This window comes from Myotis myotis, unplaced genomic scaffold (assembly GCF_014108235.1).
Source record: "Myotis myotis isolate mMyoMyo1 unplaced genomic scaffold, mMyoMyo1.p scaffold_m19_p_12, whole genome shotgun sequence".
NCBI classification, from domain to species: domain Eukaryota; kingdom Metazoa; phylum Chordata; class Mammalia; order Chiroptera; family Vespertilionidae; genus Myotis; species Myotis myotis.
In genome coordinates, this window is record NW_023416316.1 from 10,526,630 (window position 1) to 10,553,099 (window position 26,470).

Sequence of the window (26,470 nt, forward strand, 5' to 3'; positions counted from 1 at the left end):
AGTTTCTCAGCAGATCTAGGCAAAGTAATGAAGAGCACTATTAAAGGATTGCAAACTCCGAAGTTATATTCCAGATGACCATAAGCTAAGGGCAAAGAAGCAGAGCTCAGGTCCAGCAAAGGCCAGCCAGCCATCTACTAGCAGTTGAGGCAGTGCGTTAGCAATCTGAGTCCTGCCATGTAAGCTGTCCCTTAGAAGACTGTCAGCCAGAAGTTTACCATGGATTTAAATGATCAATCCCATTCTCAGGAGTGTGTTCCCCTGCACCACTACCCTCCCCCACCCCGCCCCAGCTCTCCTCTCCCCACACCAGAGCCATGTGACTCCAGACCGCAGCTTCATCTTGACTGCAGTCACCATGACCTGATTTCAGCGAGAGGAAATTTATGAACCTCTGGGTCAGAGCTCGGGGACTTAGCTTCACATTAGCATTTGGTGCTCATGTTTGTTAAGCATGCACCGAGTGGTACAGTCATTATTTCTTTCCAAACGTGTCTCTCCTGCTTGCCTGAGGCTTCCCTAGAAGAGCACAATTTTTAATTAAAAAAATAAAGACAGGAACGGAAGAGGGGAAAATTAGGCTGGTCTCTAAGTTTAGTCTTACTTCTGGAACCAGTTTGGACACTGGGACTCCATCCTATTTGCCTGATGACTGTCTTGATAACCTGCCCAGATAAACAACTATGTTCTTTTGATCCTTGATGCTGTCCCTCCAGGAGCTAGAACTCCATCTCTAAAATGTTTGCTCCCTATCTGGTCTGGGGCCCCTAGTCTTTGGAATATACCTACTTCCCACTGTAAAGTCTTGAGCCACAACTCTGAACCAATGTGTACTTGTGCTGCCCAAGGGGCCCTGTAGGGGACTTTCTAGTTTACAGCAGTAGTTCCTATCTTCCTGGAAGTCTCCTGCCAAAGCTTTGCCCCAGAGGCCTGTGGATCAAGGACGGATATGCTGTAGCTGAGTGTGGAGGTTGTGAGGACCAGGGGTCACAGAGACGACCACTCATGGCAGAGAAGGTAGACAGGCCGGTCTCCTTCATAAGGGGGCACTTCCCTTAAGGACAGGCCTTGAAGAGTAAGACTAAACCCAGAGTCCAGATTCAGGTGGAGAGGAGGGGAAGAAACACATACATCGCACTAGGAGCACTGCCCCCATTTCGCAGTTGAGAAGGCTGAGGTTCAGAGAGGTGAAGAATCTTGTTCAACAGCACCAAGCAGGTTAGGTACACAGGCCTGCATGGAATCAGCTTTGCCTCTGTCTGTCTCCTGCAGAATCAGATCTCTAGCCTAGACAGATAGACTCAGGATGTCCTCACACTTCTAAGATATGCCTTGTGCCCAACCCAGCACTACAGCCCCAGCATAACTATTTTTTATAGTTTGAGAGAGAGACCACTGTCCCCTCTGCTTGTCTGGCTTCTTCCACCAGGAAACTGTGGAATCATGTGCCGTTGAAACTATAAGCACGTCAGTGATCTGCTAGAGCTGGGTTTTCACATTTCTTTCATTTATTTGTAGCAGAATTTGAGTGTGGAACTCCCACACGCGGAACAGATATTAGATGGAGTACTCTCCAGCCCCCACCCCATCTGTGCCCCTCTGCCAGGGACTCCTGGGGCTCTTCTGAAGACTCCATGCCCCTCAAGAAACAGCCTGACCTACTCTGGCCTCTCATTTGTGGATGAGGAGGCTGGGGACCAAGGGCAGGAAGGAGCTTGCCCAAGGTTACCCAATGACCTTGAGAATCTACATCTCCAGTGCTCTCTACTCGAGAGTGGCCACATCATAGCCATCCGTGTGGAGGAGGTATCCCAGGTCTATGCAGGCTGCTTGTGTGGGATCTGAAGATAGAGATTTCCTTCGGGCAGAAGGGTTAGCATTACTAACAGTGGCCAACACTAAGGTGCAGGGCAAAGAGCTTTGCTTGCATTATTCCACTCAATGCCCTCAGCAGATTATTATTCCATCCTTGAGGTGAGGAAGCTGAGTCTTAGTTCCTTAGCACTGGGCTACCCAGCTAGGCTAAACAGCCGTAGGAGGATCTCACCCCTGGTCATCTTGCTCTAGAGCCCAGCTCTTACCCAGTCAGCCCCGTGGTCGTCCTAGTGAAGCCTAGACTCGTTCATATTTACCAACATATCCTTCCCCCTTCCCGCCCCTCCTGCCAATCTCCCAGCCAACACTGCACGACCAGACAGCTCACTTTCCTCCCTGTGACCGCCAACATTCAGGGTCTGGGGTATAAACTCGAATCCCCTACCCTCCCTCCCACAGACCCACGGGCAGGGGTACACATGGGCAGCGCGCACTCATGCATTATGCATGATGCCATGGCCTGGAATCCTGCTGAACTGAGACTTAGCGGCTGCTGGATCTGGAGCCACCTCAATGCCTGTGTCATTAGCTGAGCTCTGAGAGCCATCATTACTGCAGCCACTGGGGATGAGTCACTGAGACTGTGAGCAGGTAATAGAATTGCGGGGACACATCATAAAAGGGACTGGAATAGGACTTGGGCCGGAAGGAAGGTCTGTGTGTGCTCTGGTCCTGAAGGGTGATATGTAAACAAGGAACTCCCAGCCCCTGGAGATGGCATTTCTGCCAAGTCCCTCAGCAGAGGACAATAAATGGCCTCATTATAACCTCCACACTCGGAGGTTTCAAAGGAGAGGAAGGAAAAAGAGATCAATGAAGTTAATTTAACGTGGGCCCATTCTTTTTGTTTGTTTTGCTCTAGCCGTTGTATGAGATTCCCTTATAGACCTGCTCATCTTTCCTCCCCCACTGTCTTCACTTATAAAAGCAAAGAAGGAAAAAAGCTAAGACTTCAGGGTGTATTTGTTCACGACATCTCAAAGAAGGGAGCCAGATCAGAGCATCCCAGGGTTGGAAGAGGCTTTCAAATTTCATTGTTCGTGGCACGGGGGAAGACGCAGGGCTTCTACATACAGGTATGCAGGGTGAGCGCCGTGCGAGGGAGCCCCGATGAGGGTTAGTGCGGACTGATCCTTGTATGGGGTTACATCCACCTCTGTGTAATTTACAGGGAGGGGCGGGGGGCCAAGCTAGGCCTCGGGAGTAGCCCTGAGCAAGGATTCAGAGACGTGCCTTCTGTGGAGTTCATGTTCTGTGAGATCTTTCCTGTGTCTCCTTCCTAGTCTGCTCCCTCCTTTGTAAAGGGAGGGCACTGGATACGGTGCAGGGTAGTGGTCCACACCTAACAAGTTAACCACCAAGCTCCCAGCAGGCCCAGTGCTGAGAGTATGAACCATCTGTCCTATTTTATCCCCCCTGGAGGTTCACTTAGTTCTATTTTCCAGATGGGAAAAAAGAAAGGTGAGCCCAGCCAGCATGCTCAGTGGTTGAGTGTCAATCTATGAACCAGAGGTCAGGGCTCGATTCCAGATCAGGGCACATGTCTGGGTTGCAGGCTCTATCAGAGTCAGCTGATCAATGATTCTTCATCATTAATGCTTTCCTCTCTCTCTCTCTCTCTCTCTCTCTCTCTCTCTCTCTCTCTCTCCTTTCCTCTCTAAAATCAATAAAAAAAAATATATATATATATATATTTTAAAAGGTGAGATCCAGGTAGAGGTGGTCACCTGCCCAAGTCAATACTTGGGTGGAGAAACCAGGCTTGCAATCCAAGTACCTCTGGGCTCTTTTCCCACAAGACGCCTCCTCTTGAAGGCTGTTTCCACTTCTAGTTTCCTGTCATTCTATATGCACAATGGCCTTGGTCATTGGGGCGTCTGAGTGTGAAGGCCAAGGAATGCCTACGCAATCAGCAAACAGCCAACAGCCGGCAACGTCACCCAGAAGTGGCCGATGGGTGTGCACAGAAGGAAGCAGAGGTCAGAGGGTGGTGGCCATGAAACCGTGACATTGACTGGCCGTCCAAGGAGGTTAATGAGAGGTAATCCAGCAAATCACTGTCCAGTAAGCCAGGTGTCAATACTGAGTAAAATAATTGGACCGATGTACCCAGCGAAAATCCGTAAGCATTCGAGAGATAATGGAACAGTGAGTGATAAGGAGCACAAGGTGCATGCAGAACAAATCATTCTGGACAACTTGACAGCTTTTCCTGACAAAATTATGAAATTAGTGGTGGAAGGAGATGTAGCAAAGGTTATACGCATCTGAGATCCGGCGAAATATCGAATAAGGCCACATGTGATGTTCAACTTGCCAAACTCATCACAATTGCCTCCGATTCCAGCAGAAAGGGTCTAATTCTAACCATTGATTAAGCAAATGGAAAGAGGGAGGGCTCCTGCCTAGCCTTCTCTTGAAGAATTTGGAAATCTCAAGACAGAAATCAAAGAGAGACTGTTCTATGCTGTTAGGTGCAGTAGGAATGAAATAGCTAATTGTTGCGATAATTACTATACACGAAAAAGCCAGTTACACGTTAAGTTTGATATTGCAGGACCTTGTAACACGCAGAACGCCACCTCAATTTCCCAGCCTCGGTTCCTTCCTGCCACCCTCCCCATAATCCGTGTGCCCTTCCCACCTGCTCGTGTTTCTCTAGCATTCTCTGACCTCGGTGCCTAGCGTAACAGCAAATTCTAAATATTGATTTATTTCCTAGTGATCTTCAAACACCAGGAAAGATACCACTATCTTTGTTCACGTCCCAGACTTTTTTTCCCATTTCCCCAGAGTGACACAAATTTTCACCAAAGCCCTGTGCCGTTTATGGCACTCCCGAGCCAACATCAGGTCCAGGGTCCTCCCATGTCCATCAGGGGGCAATCATTAATTTATTCATTCATTTACCTTTTCAGTAACTTTTTTCATCATGTCAATAACATTTCTGTCTCGGCCATTCTCTCATCTATCTCACTAGTCACTCATTTATCACTTCATGAATCCATTCATAGGTTCACTCATTTACACATGTATTCTCATATATATATTCATCTACCTATTAATCATATTAAAATATATTCATAGATACGCATCCACTGCCTAGGCCATTCCATTTTTCATTCTCATCAGTCCCCTCATTCGCTCACTCATTCACTCATTCATGTATTGAGCACCACAATGTTCACTGGGTGCTAAGTCAGGATCTGACTTACCCACTAATGTACTAGTATAATAGGTGTGGCATCTACTTTTAACAAAATTCACAAGCTGGGTAGAAAAGGTGAAGGGGTTAAAAAGTAGAAATTGGTAGGTACACAACAGTCACGGGGATGTAAAGCACAGCCTAGGGAAGATGGTCAATAATATCGCAGTAACTAAATACGGTGCCAGGTGGGTACTTGAAATACCAGGGAGAACCCTTTGCCAAGTATATGATTGTCTAACCACTACACTGTACACCTGAAACTCATATGAAATAATACCGAATGTCCACTAGAGTTGAAAAATTAAACTAAAAAGAAATTCTCAAGTCGGTCAAAAAGACAGAAACAAACATATAATTGCAAATGCTGTGTGGTCGGGGTGGAGCACAGGAGGGCAGGAAGTTGAAAAAAAAGGAATCCATACATCCCAGCCCCCCTATAAGCTTTAAAGGCTCCTTCCTTGCAATGGATGATGAAACCACATTTACTTAGTAAGTAAACTCATTTGAGACCTGAGCCCAGGCATCCTCTTCCCACCACTCAAGCGCGTGACCACTCTGTGTTCACGGTCTATCACCAGTGCCCATAGTGCAGACTAGCATTTCAGGGGGGAGTGACGTGGGTGAAATCAAATCAGAAAGGTGTGAGAAGCAACTGGAAAGGGAGGAAGTAGAAACTACAAGTTTCTATTAAGGAGTGTGTCCTTCAAAGCGAGGAAAGAGAAGGTTGTGACTGAACTGGGGCTTAGGATCGAATCCTAAACAGAACATCAAAAGAATCTCATTTGGTGCAGCCACTGTGGAAACCAGTATGGGGGGGGGGTCCTCAGAAAAGTATAAATGAAATTGCCTTATGACCCAGTGATCCATTTCTGGGTATATATCTGAAGAAACCCAAAACATCAATTAAAAAGAACACATGCACCCCCATGTTCACTGCAGCGTTATTGACAATAACCTAGACATAGCAGTGATCTAAGTGCCCATCAATAGACAAGTAGGTAAAAACGCTGTGGTACATAGATACAGTGGAATATTACTCGGCCATACAAAAGAATGAAATCTTACCATTTGCAATAGAATGAATGGACCTGGAGGGTATTATGCTCAGTAACATAGTGAAAGACAAATATGTATGATTTCACTTATAGGTGGAATCTAAAGAACAAAACAAATGAATAAACAAAATTGAAATAGACTCATCGATACAGAGAGCAGACTCATGGTTGCCAGAGGGGTGAGAGGCTGGACGATTGGGTGAAAAAGGTGAAGGGACTGAGAAGTACAGGCTGGTAGTTACAAATTAGTCATGGGGATGCAAAATACAGCACAGGGAATGTAGCCAATAATACCGTGATAGCTATGTGTGGTGCCAGGCGGGTACTAGAATTATCAGGGGGATCACTTCATAAATTATACACTTGTCTAACTACTATGCTGTACATCCGAAACTAACACAAAACAATAAAAGTGTGAACAGTAATTGAAAAAAAAAAATAAGAAGAATCCCATGCGTAAGGACAAGCATGTCCTTCTCTGCAGCTTTCTTCCATGCTCTTCCCTTAACTGTCTTCATTTCTGCTGCCCCCACCATGACCGTGAGCTGTTTTATGTTCTTCTGTAAATGCGTGGACTTCACACACAGCCTGTCGTATGTAGTTGCTAAGTTAATACTTATAGAACAAAGGTCACAGGCTGTTCAATGGATTCACACACCACCCGGAACCACTCTTTATAGAGAGGAGAGGGGAGCAGGTCGGCTGAGTTGGGGCTGCCCACGGAGCAGCCAGTATAACCAGTGGGGTCCTGCCAAGCTGGGGAAACAGAGGGAGAGGCGTGGGAGAGCCAGAAAGGTAAGCGAAGTCAAAGGTGATAGAAAGTGTAGCGTGAACACAGGGTAAAACTGAACTCGGGCTCAGCCACAGGATGAAAGCAGGGGACTGGAGTGGCTGTGTAGGATTATCTCGTAGAAAGGACACCAGCCACAGAAAAGGAACCCAATCAGCCAATGTCATGAGCCTGCATTGTTTGCACAATTTCCTGGAAATGTGCACTGGTTCAGGAGCGCCAGCAGAGAAAACAGTGTAAGGGGCGTGGAGAAAATGAAGGCTTTCGCTTCAGAGGGGTGGGTTTTATTAGAACTGTGGTTAGTCCATTGAACAAAAAGCTCGTTAGAAAGTCGCTGGGGCTCTCAAAAGTATTACCCATTTTCGTAATTGCATTCCTTCCGATTCCTCCATGGGTTTCTCGGCGCTGCCTGCACACTGCGCCTATTAAAGGTGTGTGGGGAGAAATAGCTTCTGGCTCACTTGTCATGTGAACCCGGGGCCAGACGCCTGCATTCCACATCCCGCACGTTGTTAAAAGGAAGAAAAAGGGGCACATTGGTCCAAATGTAAAGACCAAAGGGCAGGTGGTGATTTGCAGCGGGTGCTTGGACGTACATATCGCGACAAGCGGAGGAACCAGAGCATCAGCCACCTCCAGATTTCACAAGGTCACGCGGCTCATTAGGGGCAGAATCAACATCCAAACCCCAGTTGGTCTGAGGGCAAAGCCCATGTCCTTTTCCAGGGCCCCATGCTGCCCCCAACAATGGATCAATTTTGTAAAAGGGGAGATTCCTCCTTCAGGTTGGCAACCTAGGACTTGGGGGAGGGAGGGAGGAGGGGGCAGGAGGAGAAAGAATAATTTTGCACTAGTTTCAGACTCAAAAAAAGATTACTCTCCAGCTGTCAGCTGAGCCCACAATCACCGTGGAGTTTTATTAAGGAGCAAGAGCCGGAGATGAGGGAAGTGACAGATTTAAAATTAACTTGCCAAACTCCCCATCAATATTGTGACAGTCCCCAAGCACCAGTTCAGCGACCCAGTGTGGCAACTTGACAATATTAACATAACTTTGTTGGAACAAAATCTTCCCCTCTGTCTTTTCAAGAGGAGCTAATTTGGGGGGCGACAGGTATTCTTCTTTTTGGCACTTTTGTGACAGGCCCCTTTGGGCCAACCCAGGAATGCCTGTTTCATATACTTCCATTCTTCTTCTCTCTCCCTGGGACCGTTGCCCACAGCAGGATGGCAAAGTGACTCAGAGAGATGAGTCTCCCCTTTAGGGGCCTACCAAGCGAACAAAGACCAGGGAAGGGACCCCTACACCGGCTGCTTCCTGGACACTGATGTGAGTTCCCTGTAGTCTTTACGCTTGGAGCAATGTGCTCTCTGTACCAACTCTTATCAGCTCACCAGTCTGTCCCCTTTCTGTCCTTCACCCAATAACCTCTTATACCCCAGCTTCGACATTACTTCCTGAAGAGCAGCTGGACTCTGAAACCCACGTGGGTCCCCGATATTTGTCCCCAGGGCACCCTGACTTCCCCATGTTACCTGGCACAGCTCACTTGATGAAATTTCACTTGAATAAACATCTGTCTTTTGTCATCTATGATCTCAGTAGGTAGACTAAATAATTTATCATGTAATCCAGGTGACTTTTATCTGGGATAAATGCTAAGCCAGACAGGGCTCTGGGACAACAGGCATAAACTAGAACTGTCCTAGTCAAACTGGAATGTAAGGTCACCCTACCAATACCGGCATATCCTACAACCGCCTGGTTCTCTTTGTGTCTCCATCGCTTTGCACAGTGATTAAAACTTACCAAATGTAGATATATTAGTTCAGTGAATGCACGTAATAGTTTCTTTATCCTAAAGATAAGCTCATGGAACCTTCCTGTCTTCCTTCCTTCTTTCCTCCTGCCTTCCAAATTGTTAGTCAACTTCTATGCATTGAACCCTGTTTCTTTTTTATCGCCGGGCATACAAATAAACATGCTTTAGCCTGGAGGATGGAAAGGGACAATAAACAGAATGTCCTGAGCATCTACCATGGGTTAGTGGATTTAAACACTGTGTGTTATTTAGCTACCAGACCAATGAGGTAGTTAAATATATTCACCTTGTAAAAAAAAAAAAAAAGAACAATGAAGTTCAGAGAGGGCAGGTGACTTGACCAAGGTCACACAGCGAATAGCAGCAGAGGTGAAATTTAATTCCAGGTCTGCCTGAGTCCAAGCCATGGTCTCATCATCCAGCTGTGCCAACGGCCTCAGCTTCCTAGAGGGAAGGTGAACTATGAGCAGTGCGGGGTAGAAAGTGCTGTGAGGGAGGGTGGGTCCAGGTCTGCAGACGGAGTTAAAGCTTCTCTGACCCACCATCTCATACGCTTTGTACACAAACTTAAAGAAAACCAACTGCTCACTCTGAGCGCCAACAACTGTTGAGACCGTAGTTGTGAGAAACTGCTAGGTCGCAGGGATTTATAGTAACGAACGGTCAAAAAGGTCCCAGGTCTCTCTTCAGCAGGGAAGGTAGACATTAAAGGACCACACAAATGTTAAGTTTTTACAAATGTTTCATAGGAAAAATAGCACGAGGACCAGACACAGGGGTTTTTTTTCATCATTATTTTCATGGAAAGGGAAACTGAGGCTGGGTGGATAAATGATCAAGTTGACATTGCAGAGGTGTGAGATTTGAACCCAAATCCACTTGACCCCAAAGCCCAAGTTGCTCTTCATCCCCCCCTTTCCTTCTGAACAATGTGGTCACGAAGCCATTAGTGGGCCACAGCACATCCCTCGCCACCACTGTCTCAGCTCTGTGACCTCGGGGTCTCCATACACAGGTATCCAGAGTGGATACAGCACGGACTCATCTCCATGAACTTGCTGTCAGGATTAAAGCCTGTGAAGCACTTTGCAGAGTGCCTGACCCATGGCGACGTGCTCAGGAAACAGCGATCCTTATCATCACATGATTCTCTGGCAGCGTGGATGGACTGAGCGCGCTAATTGGGTGGTCCATCACACATATAAGGTCCTGCGTCGTTAGCTACCTTTTAACGTGGGCGTATTTTTAGAACGTTTTTCCCACTCTGCTCCCCATCCTCAAGTCCCCCAGCCTAGCACAGCGACACCAGGGAGTGGAGTGGGTGACCAGGTGGTGGATGAGGGGGCAGGAATGGCCACCTGAGGATGGGTTTCGGGTCACACTGCCTACATTTCCATCCTGGCTCCCCCACTGGCAAGCTGAATGCTGCTGGGAAAATGAGTGTCAGAGCCTCTCCATGACACTGTTGTAAGAACTCAATGGGTTTCACGGGGTGCAGCTGCCCCCTGGCTCCACCTCTCTGTCCCCGGGAGCTGGCTGCCCTCCTCCTTGGCCCCGGATGGCTCTCTCTCTCTCTCTCTGGCCTATGAGAAGAGGGCCCCCAGGCTCAGGGCTGGGGCTGGCTCTCCACTTCTCTCTCTACTCCCTGCTGAGTTTGTCTCCTCTCATTTCTTTTTATATCATCTATATGCTAAACAATTTGCAATTTGCATTTCAAGCCTGGCCTCTCTTGGGGACCGGCATATCCAGCTGGCTTCCTGACATCTCCATGAGGGTATACATTAGACATGACAAGATGATGGCGATGAGTACCTGAAGTTTTATTACACTATCATCGGCTTTTATAAACGACTGGGATTTTCCACAAGAAAGTTCATTTTTAACATGCTCGGAATCGAATGTCTGTTTATGCTCCCCTCCCTATGCCAGCTCCTCATATGGTCATTTTTGTCTCTGTCGATGGCACTTCTATCCGTCCAATTGCTCAGGCTAAAAGCCAGGAGCCAAACCTGCCTCGCCCTCCTCTTCCTCATCCGTACATTCCGTGGCTCTGCCCTGAGAATACACCCAGAATCTGCCCACTTTTCTCCGTGTTGAATCCTACGACCACGCTCCATGGTCGTCCACCTGGACCCCTGCAAAAGCCCGGGGATGTCTTTCTCTGCTGCCACCCTGCCCGCCAGCATCTATTCTTCTCACCCCTTTAAATATCTGAGCGAGGTCATAGCCCTTTTCCGCTCAACCCACACACTGGCTTCTTCCAAAGTACTGCACTCACGTGACTCCCAGGACTCGACACTAATTGCCATGCTGCCTACTCGATGTCCATTGCCTTTTCATCTACAACCTGTTCTCCTACCACTTGCCTCCCCTCTATGCCTACGCTCCATCCAGCGGGCTGCTTTTTGTTCATGGAACATGCCAAGGGCCTGGGAACCTGCTGTGCCCTCAGCCCGGAAGCTCTCCCCAGGACAACTGCAAGGCTCACTGTCTCACCCCTTAAGGTCCCTGCACACCTGTTACCTTATCAAGAGCTCTTCCCTAGATAAACAATCCAATCAAAAAATGGGCAAAGGACCTAAATAGACACCTTTCAAAAGAGGACATTCAGAAAGCCAAGAGACATATGAAAACATGCTCAAAGTCACTAATCATCCGAGAGATGCAAATCAAAACAACAATGAGGTACCATCTCACACCTGTCAGACTGGCTATCATCAACAAATCAACAAACGACAAGTGCTGGAGAGGATGTGGAGAAAAAGGAACACTTGTGCACTGCTGGTGGGAATGCAGACTGGTGCAGCCACTATGGAATACAGTATGGAGTTTCCTTAAAAAACTGAAAATGGAACTCCCATTTGACCCTGTGATCCCACTTCTAGGAATATATCCCAAGAAACCAGAAACACCAATCAGAAAGGATATATGCACCCCTATGTTCATAGCAGCACAATTCACCATAGCTAAGATCTGGAAACAGCCTAAGTGCCCATCAGTAGATGAATGGATTAGAAAACTGTGGTAGTACATATTTATCTGCCAATTGCCTCCTACACTAGAATGTAATTCACGAGGGCAGGATTTTTATGAGTTTAGTTCGCTGTTGTATTCCGGTTTCCTCATGAGTGGCATACAGAGGTTGGCCAAAGTAGGTTTCACAGTTGTTTGTGTAGAAAAAATATACAAGACAAGAATAAATAATAACACAAGAATAAACTCTGTGTTTCCCATTACTCACAACTGTAAACCTTCTTCAGCCAACCCCACATCATAGGTACTCAATGAATGTTTTTAGATACAATGGTGCCTGGTGCAGGGTCAGTCCTGCATGTCATTGCTAGCATCATTACCATGGTTACCACTACCACTCCTATCACTTTTACTGGTACTAGACCCCTTACATTTATTATCTTAGCTGTCTCACAGCAACACAATGAGACTTAACGACCCTGATTTTACCTATGAGGCGACTAGGCTGAGAAAGGTGACATCACGTGAATGAGGCCCAACAGCCCAGAGGCAGAACCACCCGTCTCCAAAATGCCGTTCTCTCCACCTCCCTGGAACCCCTACTTTTTCCAGGGGGGGCATAGTATTCATCAATGGGATTCCTATACTAGAATGTTTCCTGTGTCAGTGTTCAAAGTCTGTCTATGGAAGACCTTTAAGATATATCACTAAGTGGGGGAAAGTGAAAAACAATGTACTTTATGAATCTTTTATGAAATAACAGGGGCAGGATAATATTTAATCTTACTTGCTCGGACTTACATACCAAAAAACAAAACAAAACAAAACAAAAACCCCCACACACCACACTGGAAAGACACCTAAGATACTAATAAAAATGGGTGGAGGTCGGGAGAAAGGGATGGGAGGAAACAGGGAAAGGAGTGACTCTCCTCACTGAGTGTCTCTCCTCACTGAGTGTCTTTAATACTCTTTGTTTTTGAACTTTGTGAATTCAGTGTCTACAAAGAAAAATAAGCCAACCACATTGCCACAGCCAAGAGGAACCCAAGGAGACAGACAATAAGGATAAGGAAGTGACTAAGCAAACTCCAGACAAGCTTTGCCCTGGCTCTGGGTCCTTGACCTCTCTTCTCTAGTGGTTCTCAACCTTCTGGCCCTTTAAATACAGTTCCTCATGTTGTGGCCCAACCATAAAATTATTTTCGTTGCTACTTCATAACTGTAATGTTGCTACTGTTATGAATCATAATGTAAATGTCTGATATGCAGGATGGTCTTAGGCGACCCCTGTGAAAGGGTCGTTCAACTGCCAAAGGGGTCACGACCCACAGGTTGAGAACCGCTCTCTTAGAGCATTTTCTCTGACAATGTTTCACTGTAAATTCTGTCTCTGCCCCTTTAACATGTAATTTATTTTTATTTATTTTTAAAATGTATTTTTCTTTATTGTTGAGGGTATTACAGATGTCCCTCATTCCCCCCCCATTTCTCCCTCCACCCAGTTCCCACCCCACCCCACTGTTGTCTCTGTCCATGAATTATGCATATATGCATATAAGTTCTTTGGTTATTCTATGACCATAAATCTTTTTAAAAGCCTCCTGCCAGTTTTATAGCCCAGCAACGTCTTTCTCAAGGACCTGGGAGCCCCCTCTTTGAAACGTAATCATCAAGGAGGATGCAGAAAAACACTTTTGCAAATTCCAGAGTAACTGCCACGTACAGGACATGGCCCGTCGGGAAGTCCAGCAGCGCTTTTCCACGCTCACCACAGCCCTGAAAACACTCCTGCCCTTGTTTCAATGGGAGGGAGCTCAGACCTCTCTCCCCTTGCAATGGCCTTGAATATAGTCCTCCCTTCCTGCCCGGGGTAATTTTTGCTTTGATAGTCATAACACCGCGTAAGATCCTGGATCAGAAAAAAAAAGGACAATAGGTAAAAACCAAGGTAATCTAAGCAACTGACTTTATTCAAGGCTATTGCAAGAGGGCTATTGCAATCTAACACAGACTGAGATAATACCAAAAAGAAGTATATTCCTTCCTACTTTCTACCATGTCTGACTGTGTGAGTCTTGTTCAGTTTGCATGTCCAAAACCTGGCACATAATAAATACACGATGTATAGTTATTGGCTGAACCATAAGGTGAAAGGCAATTTAACTGCAATGAAGTTTAATTTCCAGAGAAGCTGGCACCTCCTTTGCAAATACAGCTGTGGCACACCTGTATGGCCTCAGGCGTGTACATTCCCAGTGGCTGGGTCCTCACGACCTGCTTAGGAGCAGTTTGGAAGAAACAGACACTTAAAGGGGTATCGCTTGGTGTAACTATTCTCTGAACTAGGGAGATGGCATGGAAGGTGAAGCCTTCATCCTCTTTCTTCCCTTCCACTCTGGAAAGCACCCAAAGCAAGTTACAGCCGCTTCAAGGTCACAGCCAGTGCCAGGACCCTCACAGAGAATAGAGAGGCAGCTGGCTGATTTGAGGGTCATAGTTCTTCCAAAGTGGTCAGGGGTAGACTGAACTAAATAGGACCGGGCTATCCGAATGCCTGCCGCTCCAGCCCCGAGCGTTTGCCTGCTAAGTAACTGCACATTTAGTGGGCTCCTCGGAGGATCTCAGGAGACATGAAAGTACATGCTCATGTTAGACTCAAGAGCCACATTTGAGGTGTGCCACTAGGTTATCATTAACGGTAATTATTCAGTGGCGATGTTACATAAAACCACAGCCACTGCCCTTGGAGATTTCGGTATTAATTCATATCCAATAAACCGTGATCATGGCTTTCATCAGAATTGTTACTAAGTATATTTCTATTCAGGGCACCTCCCTGAAATGGAAATATTTCCCGAAAAATTAATTATCTTGATACACACGCGTAGGCCGATTGATGTGATCTTAGAATAGACATGCCTTTTCATTTCTCTGGAAGGAATACAAAGAAAGCAAATGCTGGTGAGTTAGCATCCGCATGATCTCGAGCGTGCCAGCAGACACACTCCAGCACAAGGTTTCGAAGTAAGTGGTAACCCACAGATCCTCAGATTCATGCTAGGAAAATGTCACTAACATTTGCGTATGTCCCTGCACTTTACAAAGCATTTTAACCTGACTTTTCTCATCACCTCTCCCTCCCTATGATAATTACCCTCTAGAGCTGGTATTATCATGTTCCCGGATTTAGTGGTGAGCAAACTGGGCTTAGAAAGGTTGTAAGACTGTGCAAAGTCTTACGGCCATAAATGGTCCTGTTCCTGTGATCCTTAAGCAACCCTTTGCGTTTGAATGCCCATCCTTCATCACGACTTACCTCTGCAATTCCATGATCCAACTGGATGCTCATGTCTGCAGATGCTCTGTGCTCTTACTTGCCTGGAGCCCTCTCCCACCTGGCTAACTGTGAACCATAGCCTATAGGTGTCTGCCAGCATCTCTTTCAGGAAGTCTTTCCTGCCTCTCACCCACACCAACGCTGGACAGCGGCTGGACTGCTTAAGAGTAAGAACCTTGACTATCTCCTTCATGTCTCCACCCCCAGTGCTTAATAACTCTTAGGCGCTGGACAGAAAAACTAGTTAAGTGAGAAAAAGTGGTAAAAGCCAAGAGGGGACTCTCTGACCCCAAGTGCAGTCCTTTGGCCCCATCCCACACCCTCCTGTAACTAACAAAACGGCAATGACAACACCACATGGCGTCTGAGGGGCTATGATTTCTGCAGTGACCTACCAGGGTTGCCTTAGCAAAATGCAAACCGAGTCCGATTTCAGTGCTGTGGCTTCCATTGATTCAGGATGCCTAATCCTTGGCCAGGGGATGGGCCGGCTTGTACCTTTGGAGTGTTTATTTATAAAAGAGATTGCTAAGCACATTAGTGCATTAGCAGTGCAAACAAGATCCCCAGGAAAGGCAGGAGATACTTAGAACAAACTGCCTGGAGTCGCTCTGGAAGCACCCATTATGACCACACAATCGCTGTGCTAATGACAACTGCTCTGCTAGTGACAGCCTCTGTGCTAATTAGCATCTATCCTTATCTGTGGGGCAGGTTCCCCAGTGGACTCTCCCTTCCGAGTACTCAGCCCAGCCTGAGTTACTGCCTGCGCTGGTGTGGAATGAAATTGCTGTGGTTCCTTTAAAAATGGTCTCTGCTTCAGATGTCCCAGTGATTCAGATGGGCTTCCCTCTCCCGGAAAAAGGACATCGTCAGGGATTTTGAAGCCAGAAAATTAGAAATAAAACCGAAAGAAAAAAAAAGAGGGGGGAAGAGAGATGTGAAATGGACCTGGTTGCTTTGGTTGTTTTAACACCTTCTGCAGACTAGACACACAGTTTTAGGTTACTTGGAGGACATTCAGAAAATACTACGTCTAATTTGTTTTCTTTATAAAATGGCCGTGTTTGGTATATTCAGAGATGTGGACATGGAGAATGACACTTAAAAAAAACTTGAAGTGGCTATTTTTCTTTCTTTTCTCACTATAATCACCGAGAAAGATTAGAGGGGTCTTATTTAAACATGAATTGCGACTTCCTGCTCCCAGGAAGACACCAGAAAACCAAAGCTATGGAGGCCACTTAATAAGAGGTGACTCAGGGCCTTCCGCTAGGGAGCAAGTGGCTGCCGCCAGCGAGAGGCAGCCTTCCTCCAGTCCTCACAGAGAGCCCTCTGCCAGGCCTGGCGTGGGCCAGGAGTGCCTCATCCTGCAATCACACATCTTACCCCACACTGTCCTCTTCCGTGGCTCAGTATGCACTCGTGATAAGCAGATGGACTGAAAAGCGCCATCCAGGCAAATCTTTCAGGAGCTCCTCGAGCTCGTTGTAGGCCGCTCTTGGAAGCTCACAAGCAAATAGCTGCTGCTGGCAGAACCCTCTCACTTTGGATAGGGCTTTTGCAAAATCTACCTGTGCAACTCATGCAGCCCCCATTCCCTAGCAGCCTCTCCTCCCTGCCATGGCTGAGCCTCCGGGCTCAGTAACAGGTCTGGACTGATGTTTATCTAAATCCAGGCAATCTGTAACCAGAGCTGAACTTTCTTACAGGAACCAGGTGTGATGGATGAGAATGGGGGAGGGAAGGAAGTAAAAATCAAACCACCAAACCACCAAATACCACCAGCCTTTGATGAGTTCATCTCACTCTAACAGTCTGCCAATTCCCACACTGATCAAGAGCTGAGGGGAGCCCAGCTGGTGCGGTTCAGTGGTTGAGTGTCAACCTATGAACCTGGAGGTTACGGTTCGATTTCTGGTCAGGGCACATGCCCAGATTACGGGCTCAATCCCCAGTGTGAAGAGCGCAGGAGGCAGCTGATCAGTGATTCTCTCTCATCACTGATGTTTCTCTCTCTCCCTTTCTTTCTAAAATCAAATATATATATATATATATATATATATATATATATATATATATATATATATGTATATATTTTAAGAACTGAGGGGAGGGGATTCTGAGAGTGACCCCGCATGCTCACCAGGACCAATACAGAGCAGCGCAAGGGATTACTGCCAACAGAGCTTGATCTCACTTACTGGGTTCCGGGGCAATTCGGGTGTGATCTTTGACTCTTCATGTTTCCACAGAACTTGACAGTTTACTAAAGATTTTATGTCCATGCATCCCTGTCTGAACTGGACTCCTCATCCAGAACTCTCCTGGCAGCAGCCAGTCTCTTAAAACAACCCTTATTGCCTCCTGGAGATAAATTCCCTTGTGACTGTAGTATGAGCTCTGTGTCCTTTTATTTTATTTTACTGTAGAGAGTAAGACACATGCTGTTCTCCATCACTGGAGGCCTCTCCTTTAACCCTTCCATCTTTCACACCTCTCTAAAACTTTCCCCTTCTCCCCCTCCATCGCTTTAACCCTGTCCCCGGTCAACATCACTTTCATTCCTTCTGTGCTTGCCCGTCCCTGCTGCAGCCCAGACTTTCACTGAACGCCTCCTCTACCTTGGTCTCTCTCTATGTCTTGTCTCGTCCCTTGGTCTCTCTCTATGTCTCGTGTCTCTCTCTCTCTCTCTCTCTCTCTCTCTCTCTCTCTCTCTCTCTCTCTCTCTTCCCTTTATCACTCTTGCCCGTCTCCATCTCTGTGTGTGTGTCTCCTAGAGTGTGCCACAGTTAACCTTCACACTAGGTGGCTGGCTGATAAATCCTGGACTTGTCAAGGTCCTAACCACGTCTACACGCTCATCTCCCAGAGACAGGCAGCACCCTACATGTGGCTACCTGAAGATGTGGCCAGAAATGGGGTCCTTCCTGCAAAATCAGGCACATGGGGGCTTTGCCTTAGACCCCTGCTTGGTTATGAATCTGACATCTCCCTAGTGCCCTTGGGTCCTCCCTCTCTGCTGAGTCTCACCACATGCTAACAAGGGCTATTTCCAAGTTATACGCATCCCTTACGACAGAACCAGTAACCAGGAAACTGGTTCAGGAGTCAGAAACTCTAACTTTTAATGTCGAGGGGCCCACATCAAGGTGACCACTGGGCAAGTTATAGTGGTTCCTGGGCCTCAGTGTCTCCATCTGCACCACAAGGAGTTAGTTCTGAACCGGTTAATCTTTCAATGATTGTCCAGTTCGGAAACCTGGAACCTGAGGCTTTTTCTAAAGCAGAAATCTGGGACGTCTTTTGGAGACTCACTAGAGGATGTGAGAATGCAGACCTGTCTCCTCTCAGCAGTTGCTGGGTACAGGGATCTGGGCAGGGGCAGGGAGAACGAAGCAGAGCTGCAGCGTTCACACTGGGGACTCAGCGGGGAGAGAGTTGGAAAGCCCACACCAGGCAGCTGTCAGGAAAGAAGGCATATGGCAGGACAGCTGGTGGGGTGCCTGCTGGCTACTCAGGAGGGCTGGACTGAAGATGACTTGCAGGAGGGAGGGAAAGGAGGTGAGAAATGATGACTGCCTTTGATGCTGAAAAATCTGCAGGCCTGCCTTCTGGAACTTGGGGGACAAGGGAGCTACAGTGCTCCCCTAAACCCCCATAACCTGTCCGGGGCTCAGGGAGGGAGACTTGAAAGAGGTGAATTTAGACTCATCAGAACTGCCTTAGCAAGTGGCTCCAAGAAGTGTCATGGTCTGGAGATGGAAATAGTTGCAAAGAAAGTTTAAGTGAAGCCAGTGATGAGAGAGCTTACGAGAAATGGGCTACTGAGTTAATAATAGTCTGGGAAGTTCTCTAAATCTGGAGGCTGTTATCCAAAGAAAAAGAGTGGGCTGTTCACTATACTCCCCTCCAGGAGCAAATCAGGGCAGACACCTCAGATTGAATGGTTGGGAACAATGGATAGCATGTGAGGCTGAATAAAAACGCCTCATGGGGATAAAACTGTCTGAGCCTGGAGACTCCCCTGCCAGGCTTTAAGGAGCCATGCTCTCTCTTTCTGCAGTCTGTTGGGAGGAGGAAGGCAATCCCTCTGGGCCATCAGGAGATCTTGATCATGGGCTAGCTCGGCAGTGACTTGCTTTGTAACCTTAGCCAAGTCCCTTCCCCATACATAAACTAAGACCCGGGGATTCCATGAAGCCATTCAAGATCTAACATCTTGCCCCGGCCAGTGTTACTCCATGGTTAAAGTGTCAGCCTGCACACCAGAGGGTTAGGGGTACAATTCCTGGTCAAGGGCACGTAGCTGGGTTGCAGGTTCAATCTCAAAATCTCCAGCCCTGGTTGGGGCACATACATGCAGGAGTCAACCAATCAATGTCTGTCTCTCTCTCTCTCTCTCTCTCTCTCTCTCTCTCTCTCTCTCTCTCTCTCTCTCTTCTCTCCCCACACCCCTTTCCCCCTCCCTTTCACTCTCTCTAAAAATCAATGGGAAAAAAAATATCCTCACTCCTCGGGTAAGGATTAAAAAAAAGATCTAGCATCTTACTACCCAATGGACCAAGCTAATCTTCATACAAGAGAATGAGAGCTAGTGCACTTGGTCACTTATCACATGCAGCCACTCTGATAGTAGCTGTGAAAAATCAAACCACATAAAGCATACACTGTGCCTATCACAGTGCCCGGCACCTGATGCAACATCCCTTCATAAAGGAGGCAGGAGGACTATGCTTGTCATGTGTGGGACCAGGGTTTGGAGCAGGTCTTTCTGGGGATCTGTTTTCCTGACTCTACCCTCTGCTTATCCATATGTCTGAGCTTCTTCCTAGACAGGAAAATGGCCTTATGGCTCTTTTCCCTCTTCCAACTCCGCATCCTCTGAGAAGCCGTTTATCAAAACATCGGTTGCATTTTTATACACTAATAATGAACTATCACAAAGGTAGACTAAAAAAAAAAATACCCAATCCCATTTACAGCTGCATCAAAACATACAATACCTAGAAATAAATTTAACCAACAAGGTAAAAAATCTGTACACAAAAATTGTAAGACACTCCAGAAAGAAACTGAAATAGATACATACTGGTATAAATGGAGGCATAATCAAGATCATGGATAAGAAGAATTAATATCATTAACATGTCCATACCACTCAAAGCAATCTCTTGATTCAACGTAATTCCTATCAAAATACCCATGCTGTTTTTCACAGAACTAGAGCAAAGAATCCAAAAATGTATATGGAACCACAAATCATTCCTTATAATTCCTCTCAAAACGCTTCCCATGGGAACTCCTTGGAAATCACTGGCATTCCTTGGAACACCATTTTGCAAATTAAATTTTCATATATTTCTTTCAATAGCATGAAATCTGCAAGCTGGTAAATTCCTTTCTTAGCTACAAGAGGCAATTTATTTTTTTTCACACAGCATTATTCTATCCATCATGATTCTCAAGGTAGAGTTTCATAGATTTTATTAAAACAACAGAAAACCAGTATTGTAAAATCTCAGTGTCAAGTAATTCATCCAGATTGTCCTTAAATTTCTCCCAGAGTTTTTCCATAAACCAGCATTCAGCTTCTGCTTGAGCCTCTGAGTAGCAGAAAGCAATTTTCTGGGAACTGGAGGGCTTGGCTCGGCCACTAAATTGCTGTATGGCTGCCAGTCACTCTATCACCCTTGACTGATCCTTCAACCTTACCCTTTTGCCTGCAATTGCTCACTGGGCCTTGTCCATTATACCTCACAACTATCTCCCAACATTCCTTTTTATCTTCAATATTATTCCCATCATCCTGCTTCAAGGTGGCTTCAACCACAGACACCTTACTGACCCTTCATTCCACTCTTCCTGCCCCCTCATCACAATCTACTTCAGAGAAAGCCACCACAAGGGTGGAAATTACAATGCAGTCAAGACATGCTCCCCTCCCTTAACCAGTAAGAGCCCTCCCATCTATTAGAATAAAGACCAGGCCTGCAAGGCTCCCGTGACCTGCCACCACTTACTGAGCTGGTTTTGCTGCATACCATCCCCCCTCATTTGCTCAGCTCCAACCTCACCAGCCTTCATTGCCTGAAGTTTTAGAGAGTTTTTCCTTTTCAGAATATATGTCTCCGCTTGAGACCTTTCCTAAGGCTAACTCCCCCTCATCTTCCAGGTATTAGTTTAATAACACGTCATGTACAAAGTAGACCCCAAAGCCCTATTACTGTGTTCTAGTCCAACAGATGTGCTCCGCCCCTCTCTAAACTACACCCAACTGCATTAGATCCCATTGCCAATTGCTTTCCTGGAACCCTGTATCTTAACTTCCTAGTACCTACTGCAAATTAAGTAAATGAGAAGATCACAATCATACACACACACTCACTCACACATTCACACTCTCACACACAGACATTCACACTCACACTCATACATTCACACTCACACACATACTCACACATTCACACTTACACACACACACACACACACACACACACACACACACACTCACAAACACAGACTACCTAAGAACCACAGGGTATGGGGCCATTTTCATCTCATTTTCCACTGTATCTCAAGTCACCAGCATGGGACCTGGGACATATTAGATGCTCAGAGTGCGTGTGATCATTACCTAGGTGAACGCTTTTAGGGAATTCACATTACATTTCCATTCTAGTTCTATGAAATGGGAAGCGATGAGGTGTGCTGAGCTAGAGGGTAGGAGCAGGGCTTTGGAGCCAGCCAGGCTGACATGTGAGTCCTCTCTCTCTCATTTGATGGTGACCTTTCCCTCTCTGATGTTAACTGTTCAGGTGTGAAATGAAGGCCATGGGGCCTCCAAGGGTTTTACTGATGAAGCTAAACTGGCATTCTCCTGGCCCTCCCTCTCCCTGGAAGGGGGATATGGGGAAGCCACTAGACATTTCCATTTCTTAGCAGGGTAAAGGGGGTGATCACAGTCCCTGCTCCCTAGGACCATGGTGAGGATGACATGACATAATGGGTCAATGATGCTAAGAATGCCCTCCACATGTGCTGAATTAATGTTAGTGGCCCTTCTTCTTCTTCTTCTTCTTCTTCTTATTATTATTATCATCATCATCATCATCATCATCATAGCTTGATATATAGTAATTCTTAATATATAGCAGCCACTATTACCACTCCAACTACAATAACGACTATTATTAATCTGATGATGGGATAAGGATGATGATTTCTATAAGGGTGATGTTTCTTACTAGCTCTGACTTTTTTTGGTAAAACCTCAAGTGGTGGGGAGAACCTGCTTTGTAATATTCTGTCACATATTCATGCAAAACTGCCTAACAGTATAGTTGTTCTTTTGAAAAAAGAGAATTTCTTATACAAGGAATAGTTCTTCTCCCTCTACATCTTATAGGTCTTCAGATTCAGGCATGGATACATCCCACTCAAGGTCTTTCTTCTCCCAAGAGAACAACCTGTTACTTCAACCTTCCCAGGAGGCCTTTCTCAATGAGACTGCGTGTCCAATCCCCGTATCATTTGGCCAACCCAGTCCCAGTTCTGTTTGCGCTCCTAGGAGAGTGGTCTCATAATTTAGTTTCTCATGTGTCCCTGTATTGGTTAACAGGGAAATGGGTCTTTGACATATTGCTAACAAAAACATAAAGGGGTTTCTAAATAGCTTTACAGAGATTTGGTGCGTGCGTGCGTGCGTGCGTGCGTGTGTGTGTGTGTGTGTGTGCAGATGGAGGAGAAAGGAGAAGGAGAGGTGTTTTAAGAATGTTCAAGAAAATATTAATTCTGCGTATCTCTGGGTAATGGTAATTTTATTTTCTACTTCATTAAATGTCTTTATTTTTGAACTGCTTGACTAGACTACACAGGACACTTATTTTGTAATACACTGAAAGATTAATTAAATTTTTAAAAAACTCCATTAACTATACTTACAGAGGATTTTATATTAAATTGAAAATATGTGGACAGAGTTAGAAAAATGGGAGGGTGGGATGAATAAGGGCTAGCTAGGTCAGAGAAGGAACCTCATGGACTGAATTTTCTGACTTCTAACACTCATGGGCGGGCGTCAGTGAGCTTGGGGAGATGCTTGCCAGTGTAAAAGGACTCGGTTCAATGGTGCCCATGGCTCCTCCCGCCCATATTTTGGGTCAATGACTCAACCAGTGAAGTGCCAAGGATGGCCCCCATACCTAAAGGTCATCTGGAAGACTTGACCTTGGTTCACATGCTGGGTCCGGTTGTTGTAGCCATGTAGCATCTCTCCAAAGAGGGTGTCATTGAATTTGGAGTCGGGCTTGAGGCACTTGGGGCCCTCGCAGACATCGGACAGCATCAGGCAGGATTTCCCATCGGGCGCCAGTTTGTACTCCTCCACGCAGCTGCGTGACAGAGCAGAGCCGAGAGTTAGCGGCGTGTGGGGATGCCCCCGCAGGGGCGACCTGAAACCGAGGCCTCCTTTGCCTGCAAAACAGGTCAGAGTTTAGGAATGGAGACAGCTCTTCTGGCGGGAGTCTATCTAGGGCACAGGTGTCTTGAGAGAAGCACATTAATCCTGCAAATTGGTAAATCCAAGGGAAGTCATTTGTAACATTTCGGAGGAGCTGAGGGGAAACCCAGAGTGCACATTCATGCACAAAGGAAATTTAAAAACAGTTTTCCATGAGCACACAGACTTCCAGGAGCATGACAGACCATTTCACTGGGAATCATTAACTAGCTCCTCAAACCGGAATCTATTCCCAGTGTATCTGTCGACCAAGGTGAAAGACTAGTGCAAAAACAAGGTCTTTATTGCCCTGGTAGCTCAGAGGGGATTCTTCCAGCACCATGGACAGCGCAGGCAGCAGCTGCCACTTCTGTTCAATTAGCAATGTTCACAGCCTCTCCTGGCCTGTAAGGACCAGTCCTGACAGCACCAAGGCCCTGGACATACCTCTGCAGCAGCGCGCTCCTCTATGGACCAAAGAGGCAGCTGAACGGGATGTGGAAGTAATACTTGCGATGTTTGGGTTTGCAGTGGGAAAGGAATCTCTGAAGAGAGGCATGGGGAGAAGGGAGGAAGCATAAAAACCAGCCCCTGACAAACATCAACCCAGAAACGGGAATTCTTTGAGTGTCCACCTGTTCATGGTCCTTTGCTACACACAAGGGATAGAGCACACATAATAAACAAGAGCTGGACAATTGGAGAAACTGTATTAATATCATCTCTGTGTCTTTGGACCTCTCTAAGCCTTGGCAAGTCATTTGACTCTCCAATCTCGTTTCCTCATCTGTGAAATGGGGTAGACACTCCGACCTTCATTGACTAGGGTGCTATGAGGTCCCGTGATACATTGGATGCAAAAACACCCACACAGGAATTGCAGGTCGTTAACAAGGTAACTGTAGGAATGGTGGCAATGGTGGTGTTTCTATTTATTGAGCACATACGATCCACTGGGTACTTTGCATATCAATATTTGATCATGAAAAAAAAAGTAGTATCATCCCTCCTGCCTTACAAAGAAGCAAAACGAGGAGCCAAGAAATAAAGCATGTCACGCCCAAAGTGGCAAAGCTGGCAATCAAATGCAGGTCTCGTCCAACCAATGTGGAGTGGGAAGGTCCGGAAGAAGGCGTGTCCTGGTGCCCTGGTCATGTCTATTTCCCTTTGTGCTTGTCTGTGTTACATGTAAGCAATTAACCTTCAATAAAGTTGCAGTGCAGCTAAAGCGAGTTACAGAAACATGCAGAGTATATAATAAGGACTTGAAAAAGTGTAAATCCATGTATGCCAGGAACTTCCCAGCAAATATGAGAAATGATTTACACACTCATGATTAAGTACTTTTGTGTTGTAAATGATTCAATATTACCAAAGCTTACAGAGCAAAATGTGGAAATTCCTCATTTCCCACGCCACATTTTACTTCCTGTTCTAGTGGTCATCATTGTTAACTATTATGTATTCTTCCAAAGTTTTATCAGTGCATTTAAAGATACACATTCAATATAATTTATATATAAAGTGTCCCCTCAAAATGTATACATACTTTAACAGATAATCTATTACATTTTGAAAAAGAAATGTAATTTAATAAGCACTGCCTTTGTAATTATTCAAAGTGTGTATACATTTTTGGGGACACCCGTGTGTGTGTGTGTGCGTGTGTGTGTGTTGTGAGACACGCATTTGTACCTAATACTATTACTATTTCTTGAAGATCTTTTCAAATCTGTATTCATAGAAATCTTTTTAATAGTTATTTGGCATTGCACATTATAAATGTACCAGAATGCTTTTAACTAATCTTTATTGATGGGCATTTTGGTTGTTTATAGCTGTTTGCTATTACAAACGGCGCCATAATAAAGATCTTTGTACATATATCACTGCACGTGTGTGCATTTCTGTAAGAGAGATTTCTAGAAGAGGGATTGCTGGGTCAATGTTTTAGGGATTTTAAAATTTTGATAGATCTTCTAAATGACTGTCCTCAGAGACTCTACGAGCTTACAATCTGTCACTGATGAATGGAGAAAGCCCACTGCCCACATTTTTCATGTTCATTACTGCCAATCTGGGATGGGGGAAAATAGCGCACTTTTGTTGGGATTTGCATTTCCTGATGACTGGTGAGGTTCACTATCTTTCCATGCCATGGCCTGTGTATTTCTTCGTCTGCAGATTGTCCGACCATATGCGTTGACCATTTTTCTATTGGAATACTTACCTTTTTCCTTACTGACTTGTAGATGTTTTGCCTATTTTGTGAATAGTGACCCTTCTCCTTCCATATATATTGACATTTTCTTCCAGTCTGTACTTGTATTTTAATCTTGCTTTTAAGATCTTATACCCTCTCTATCCTGGCTAGTCCTTTATTGCTTCTGAATTTTGTGCAATGCTCAGGAAGCCACACAAGGACAAAACACCTTCCTTTATATTCTTCTAATATATAGTTTTTACCTCTTTAGTTCTTTAATCAATGTGGAATTAAATTTTGTGCATGGTACAAGTGGTTATTTTGACTCATTTTTATAATGAGTACTAATGACCTGAGGGTCCTTGCTTTCACTTTGAAAATGCTGTTTTGTCATATACTACATCCCTATGTATACCATGTATACACGGTTGGAGTTTTCCCTATTGAATGATCTGGATATTCCTGCAATAATTCTACTCCAGTCTCATCACTATGGCTCTATACTGTGGTCTGGATATAGTAAAGTAAGTCCCCTCCCCATCACGAACACAAATTTTCTATTCAAAATGTTCCCATTATTCTCACTCATTTTCCCCTTCAGATGAATTCTGGAGTTGGCTTGTGAAGTGCCATATAAAACTCAAGTGGGATTTGGGGTGGTACTGCATTGAATTTGTAGACTACCTTGGGGCAAGGTTTAAAT

At 45.7% G+C, this 26,470-nt stretch overlaps 1 protein-coding gene across 2 annotated transcripts in view; it reads right to left on the reverse strand.

Annotated features, from left to right (window-relative positions):
• The window catches only part of ASTN2 (astrotactin 2), a 746,156-nt gene that overhangs the window by 257,745 nt on the left and 461,941 nt on the right, over nt 1–26,470 (reverse strand). For both annotated transcript variants that reach the window (XM_036329825.1, XM_036329824.1), the window contains exon 13: nt 23,269–23,457. In XM_036329825.1, coding sequence (XP_036185718.1) covers nt 23,269–23,457 — 189 coding nt within the window. The remainder of the gene's footprint in view (nt 1–23,268; nt 23,458–26,470) is intronic.